Here is a 7,481-nt window from a genome sequence, read left to right on the forward strand (position 1 = left end):
TTTATATATATATATAGCCCAAACATCTATAAAGGTGCCTGGATCCTCTCTAAATAATTTTTCTCTTTTCAACCAGATAACCTCGCCCTTCAGGGCCGCGCAACTCAGTCCTCAACTTTTGAATTTTTAGGCTTAGGAATGAATGCTATAGATGGGAATGCCGATCCAATATATGCCTCCAGGTCCTGCTTCTCTAGTAAAAATGAACTGTCACCCTGGTGGAGAGTGGATTTATTGGCAAGCTATAAAATATCCCATATAATGATCACCAACAGAGGGGACTGCTGTGCAGAATACATTAATGGAGCAGAAATTCTTATTGGAAACTCACTAACCAACAACGGGAATAATAATGCAAGGTAAGCTTCTACCTGCCCAAAACTCTTTGCAAATTTTATTTTTTTTCACTTAATTTTCCATTCTTTCATGTCTACTTCTTTCCCAAAGCTTTTTCTTTGGCCTATCTTTCTTGGCATCCTTCTTGCCTCTTTCTCTTTTATCCTCTTTCATATTCTTCTTCCTTTCATCTTCCTAGTCTTGTTGTGTCCCACCCGCCCTTTCCTCAACCATTTCCTTCTTCTTTTCTTTTTCCTAGTCTTGTCCCCTCCCCTTCCATAATTTTCTTCTAGTTTTCTTCTTCTTTGCCCTGTTTGTATGTTACTTCTTTCTATTTCTGTTGAGACCCTTCCTTTTCTACAGTATATCCTTCTTCTTCTGCTTTTTGTTTAGAGTTTCTTGTTCTACCCCCCTCCTCTTCCATACACTTCTATTTTCATGTTTCTTCTTTCTAGTCTTGTTCTGGCCCCTCCTTTTCCATAAAAAAACATGCACTAATGGAAGGAGAGCCAGACCAAAGGATAAAAGAGTCCAAATGTATTTATTAGTTCATACTAATTAACAGCCAATGTGTTTCGGGGGGTCACAAAAAACTCCCCCTTCATCAGGACTACAATAAAACACAATATAATATAAATGTTAATGTGACTAATACAATCATAAGTCTAACTATCATAGATTTCATAGAGTTCTGATTGTATCAGTCACTTTTACATTTACACTACAAAACACCAAGGTGTGTATCCCACCGCACCTAAGCCAACTGGTCTTTAAACCTAACTTTAATTAGCTCACAAATAAACTATTGAAAAAGTGTGTGAAAGAATGTATCGTGTTTTTATAAAGGGGTCACCTCAAAAAATGAAAGATGAGAAAATACCACGGTGGTCCCAATCTGACCTGGGGTCTTTAATGCTGCAAATATCTTCCCTGCTCCTAGTCTGAACGGGATCTCTCTGGCTGTATAAGAGAACTATCCAATCTGTTGGCTTTGCGGCAAACTGTATCTGCAGAAGGCTACCTTAATACCCTACCTGTCAATACGATAGATAACCTGACAGATGCCTATAAACTGTTTATAGTCTGATAAATAGACATCTTTCAACAGTTCTACAGCTCAGCTCAGATAATTGTATCATTAGTTCTATCTGTAGTATCTCCTTAGTTTCTTCTATCAAATCTACAGCTCTACTCCAGCCAATCTGTATATATCAGTAGTTCTACAAATGCTACCTTATTATAGATCATATGCCCTCTCTAATGACCACCCTTCATCTCTCATCAAACCAAGGTGTTATACCCCACTGAAGCCTTCTATACCCACAACCAAAAAACTCCCCAAATGAACTAAAAGCCCAAAATAACCTACATGTTTCGCTTAAAAGAAGGCTTTGTCAGGGTATGCGAATGCAGTTACGCATATTGGTGCAATTGCATTCGCAATTACGCCAATATGCAAAAAATAAAAGAAAGGGAGTGCATATTGCTCAAAAAAAACGCGGGCGGTAAAAAAATATTTCCATATGGCAAATCATAAAATGGCCGATTTGTTTATTTTCTCTCCTATTTATAGACAATCCCTCAAAAATGGCCGCTATGTCTGCGTGCGTGTGACGTCATTTGCATATTGGCATAATTGCGAATCTATATGCACGATCGCGGAATTGCCTTCATGCATTCATAATGCTGTTTAATGCCATCTTGTGAAGAGATAGGAGAAGACACTCTGAGTTCTATAATAAGAATGTATATGTTATATGAATATTATACACCAACTAAAAATATCAGAAAAGTGCATAAAGAATATTTTTTATTTCATTTTATTTTATTTTATTTTACAAAGCCATTATCTTTAATATATTCTTAATTATTTACACATATAGATATATATTGTCTTTATATATGTGTGTATTTACAGGGTATCGAGGTATCAGCTGCGCAGCCTATTTAATTCTTAATATTAGTTGTGTACAAAGGGTAAAAAAGTAAAACCCTCGTTTAACCCATGAGTTGCTCTTGAATTTAATCAGAAGATCCATCTTGCCTCTGCTTTTAACAGTCTTTTGTCCAGATCCCCTTTTCGATTGCCCTGTTTAATCAGCTCAAGGATCCAAAATTTTAAATGAAATAATTGATCACTGTGTCTTTCTCGCATATGTTGTGCCAGAATTCTTTCTCCTTTTAGAGTTATGTCACTTATATGCTCCAAGACACATTGTCTAAATTGGTGAATTGTCGTGCCAATATATTAGCGAGAACATGGGCATTGAGCAGCATAGGTAACTCCTTCGGAGCTACAATTAAAAAATGACTGTAATTGAACCATATCATCATTCTTAGGGTTACAGAATTCCTTGATCGTGGGGACATATTTGCAAGCCTTGCAATGGTCGCATTTAAAACAGCCTTTTGGCTGTTCAGGCAGCCAGTTAGAATGTCGTTTTTTTGGATTTTTGACTTTATCCAGATGACTGTGCACTAATAGATCTTTCAGGTTTCCTCCCCTTCTATAAGTAATCATGGGATTCTTGGGAAGGACCTTTTATAAATCTTTATCATCATGCAGTATCCCCAAATATCGTCTAATGATGTTAAAAATCTGAATTTCTTAGATCTTGAGTTTTGTAGCCTCTCTTACGAAAATGTTCCACTAACAATTCACTTTCAGTTTGAAATGCTTCTTCAGAAGAGCAATTTCGCTTTGCTCTCATGAATTGGCCTGTGGGATTCCACGTTTCAGAGATCCTGGGTGATGACTGTCCCAGTGCAACAAGGCATTTGTGGAGGTCGGTTTTCGATATATATACTGGTTCGAATAGTTCCACCTGCATCTTTTTTTATGGTGAGATCTAAAATATTAATGATGTCATAATGGATCTCACTAGTGAAATACATACCAATATTATTGATGTTCATTGGGCTACATATTATGTAAAACATTCTTTAGGGCCCTTCCATAGGATGAATACATCATCATTGAAACAAAAACATAAGCGTATACATGATGTAAACCGATTAATTTCATCAACAAATATTCTAGTTCGTTCCCACCATCCTAGATATAGGTTAGCATAGGTAGGTGCACAAGTTGTGCCCATAGCAGTGCCTCATTTTTGTTGGTAGATTCTACCATTGAACAGAAATATTGCCAGAAGTTGGTCACTATATAATTAAGGCATTATTAGGCCCCTTTCACACTATCGCAACTTCAAAGTTGCGTGATTTTGACGTGATTTTGACGCGATTTCAATGCAATTTCAGGGAATTCCTGTATAAACTTTAGGTATATGGACTCGCATGAAAGTCGGACCAAAGTAGTACAGGGACTACTTTGAAGTCAGCACGACTTGAAGTCGCACATATATGAATGGTTATCATTGGAAATCATGGGGAACGACTTGTCATGCGACTTTGCAGTCCCAAGTCACAGAGCAAGTCGCACAAGAAAGGGGCCTAAGGGGAAATATTTAAATTTACATTATATTATTATTTAAATTTTTGTTATTTATATTGCAAAAAATAATAATAAATGATTCACTAAAACCTGCCCTTACCTCAAGTGAAATCAAATAGCAGCGCTGATTATAACAAAAATTGTATGTACATGTGTATAATTACCATAATAAACTAAAAAGTGACAACCTATCAAGTATCACTCAAAACTAATCAAAAAATAATTTAGTGTAATAAATTCATACAGTGTATATTGAATAAAAGTCCAATAAGCAGTGACGTAGTGATATGAGTGATGATTCATAAATAATAAAGATCTTCAGTGAACAAAAAATCTTCCACCACACCGCTGTGAACTGTGATTTCCACTCCCCTTCAGCGAGCAAACTCACCAGCTACTTTTGCCTTACACTCTCGTGTTTGGCTCACAGGCTATTCCCACACAGTAAGGGGTACAGTGATAATTGCCACTCAATTCCTGTTGGATGTCCAGAGCATATACAAGCGTACTCCCCACATGAAACAAAGAAAAGTGAACCAATAGTGCAGTAACGCAATAAACTTTAATAAAAGCAACACTCTCCTCCACCATTAAACTCACATTTCATAAACTTGAATCAAGCAGAATAGCACAGCAAACATGGTCATCACCAAAAAAACCACTCCAAATGGTCAACGGACGTATGGTGGTCACGGCGGACCCAGGCAGCTAGGTGTTCGGACACACTCTCACCCGTTCCCCGAGTCTCCTGGAGCCGCTTCCCCGCTTTCCCGTACGGCGCCTCCTGTCACAGCGTCCTACGTCTAGCGCGTCAGATTGCCTCGTAGCCACGCCCCGACATGTTTCGTCACAAGGGACTTATTCATGGGATTGGCTGCGCTATCTGGCAATCTTTCTTAAGTGACGTTGTTATTTATATTGCTGAGTTTTGTTTTAGCCCTTATGAAGAAGGATTTTCCCCTAAAACACATTGGCTATTTTTTAGTATGAATAAAGGAATTTGGACTCTTTTATTATTTGGTTTGGTGCTCCTTCCATTAGTGCATGTTTTACTTCTGGTGACATGTTGGGGTACCCACTGGAGGGTAGCCTTGTTTGTTGTGAGCAGCCAGTGAGCTCTCTGAATGTTTTTGTCCTCTCACTATTTTGTATGAACTTACATCAAAGTCCCAGCACCTCTTGGATGTTTTTTTCTTCATTGGAGCCTTCTTTTCCATATCCATCTTCTATTTTTTGTTTTCCTGTTGTTGTTATGTCCCTTCCCTTCCTCTACTCTTTCATATCCTTCCTTATCTATTTTTCTTCTTCCTAGTCTTGTTCTGTACATTCCCATTCCATACACTTTATCTTCTACTTTTCTTCTCTCTCCCCTCCCCCTCCTCTTCCATGGCCTTTTTCGGATACCTTTTCTCCTTGTTTATTCTGTATGCTTTCCTTTCTCATTTTTCTTACCTTTATCCTTATACCTTATACTTTTCTTCTTCCTAGTGCTTTTCTCTTTTTTCAATTCCCTCCTACTTCAAGAAATCTCTGTTTACTGTTTTTTCAGATGCGCTCAGATTACAGCAATACCACTGGGTACCACTTTGACCTTCCATTGTTTTGATATGAAGGGCCGTTATGTGAACATTGTCCTACCGGGAAAAACAACATATCTAACATTTTGTGAAGTACAGATCTACGGTACACCTGTGTCGGAATGCTCTGCTTGTTAAAAATTATGAGGATTCATAATATAAATACATTATAATCAACTTTGGGTGAATGCAGGAAGGTAAATTAACCTCTCAACTACTAGACACTCTAAGAACCCCAGGAGGCTATCTTCCCCCAAAGACCTTGGGTCCACCACTAATGTAGCAAACATAGAGTTTGCTACAAATAAACACATCTATATTTCCCTAAATGTAGTTAAATATATTAATCAAACAAAATGTAAATAGTAGGAACTGTAAGGTACCAGATTGTATCTTGTGTGCCACAAACAAACTGCTGTCAGTGCCACTGGAAACATCCCGTTAAACCTTCTGGATCATTTGCATTTTCCAGCCTCACAGAACACCTGGGCATAGTGATTTTTTACTCAGGTCACAAGCACTGCATTATAATAGAAATAAACTGCAGCGCTAAAATAATTAATAAAAAGTGAACACAAATAGTAAAAACAATATTAAAAATGAAAAGCAAAGTCCAATAATCATCAAAGAATGTTCTCCTCTGTGCGCTGTGATAGATGACAGACAAGTGTAGAAAACTGTGATGCTTATCCAGATTGGCAGGAAAAAGAAACCATAATCCACAAACCAGACAGCATATTGAAGCTGCTTACCAGATAACACTGACCACTAAACCATAGGTGGTCAGAACAAGCACGGGAAATTAAGACCTCCCTCCAACCATCAAAAGTTAATGATGTTCCAATGACACTCAAAGGTAAATCGCTCCCATAGCGCAGTATAATATAAAACATTTTATTGGCAAGGTAAAAAGAGGCACTTATCAGATTCTAGGATAAAAAAGTTCAGCAAGTGTCCAAAAACCGGCATGTGCCACGTTCCCACGGGCTCCCCTCTAGGCATAGATTAGGCCAACCAATCAGGGATGAATAACGTGATGATGCCACCATCGTAGGCCCCACCCTACGAGTTTCATCATATATGACGTTGTCTAGGGATAGGTTGAAGTGATGTCTCATCACGTTTGCAGGTTATAAATAGAGCGGCAGCGCCACCTTGACTGCTGGCCATGAAATGCTCATACTGAGAGATACATATTAAAATAGTGCCACCAGTGGAGGGAGGTTAATATATAATAAAAACCTGCAATAAAATACAAAATTACCGCCATGTAATGGAGAAAAAACAGACACAATTAGTCTCCAAATATGGAGCTGGAAATTCAACTGGAACAAAAGCAATTTTTATAAATATTTGTAAAAAAAGCCATTAGAGGTAATCCATAGGAACACTGCAACTAAAAAACATATTATAAAACCTCAAAATACACAAAAAATTATACAATAAAAAACTAATATATAAAAAATAAAGGGAATATAGTAATGAAAAAAATCTAAGAAAAAATAAAATTAAAATAAAATTGAAAAACGAAAGAATTAGCTATTGTTAATAAAACAGTTTATGTCCCAATTGATGTTCAAGCCGAAGGGGATATAGGACTTCATGCAAAAAATCCAGCCGGTCTCCAAACCAAATTATTACCCCTCCAGGATATTTGGCATAATGTCCAGATAAATTATGGCTCATAAACCCTTGTTTATTATTAGCAACGTGTTCTGGCAGGCGTGCTTGTAATTCACATTTAGTGCGTCCTATATATTGTTTGACATAAGGACATGAAATCATATAAATAATGTATTTCAAAGTGCGAGTAATAAACGTATTGATATCATAAGTAATCTTCCTCTGTGTAGATTGAAAGGATAAACAACATCTACCTCTAAAAGAATTGATCTGGCAAATATTACATTTGTGACGGGGAAGAAGCCTTTCATAGACTGAAAAAGAGACTTTTTGAAAAAGTTTTTTTGGGGGGTCAATAACATTGGGAGCAACTTTATGTTGCAAGGCCGGTTCATCCTTATGAATAACAGCAGGTTGTTCAGGGAGTGCGGGGCAAAATACCCTGTCATTTTTAAGAACTCCCCAATGTTTTTTAAGTAATCTTTTAATAG

At 37.3% G+C, this 7,481-nt stretch overlaps 1 protein-coding gene across 1 annotated transcript in view; it reads left to right on the forward strand.

Annotated features, from left to right (window-relative positions):
* The window catches only part of LOC141139247 (uncharacterized), a 30,806-nt gene extending 23,605 nt beyond the window's left edge, over positions 1–7,201 (forward strand). The window contains exons 7-8 of the mRNA XM_073625207.1: positions 77–359; positions 5,340–7,201. Of these exons, the coding sequence (XP_073481308.1) occupies positions 77–359; positions 5,340–5,505 (449 nt within the window). The 3' untranslated portion in view covers positions 5,506–7,201. The remainder of the gene's footprint in view (positions 1–76; positions 360–5,339) is intronic.
* The last annotated feature ends 280 nt before the right edge of the window (positions 7,202–7,481 follow it).

Source organism: Aquarana catesbeiana, linkage group LG04 (assembly GCF_042186555.1).
Source record: "Aquarana catesbeiana isolate 2022-GZ linkage group LG04, ASM4218655v1, whole genome shotgun sequence".
Classification (NCBI taxonomy): domain Eukaryota; kingdom Metazoa; phylum Chordata; class Amphibia; order Anura; family Ranidae; genus Aquarana; species Aquarana catesbeiana.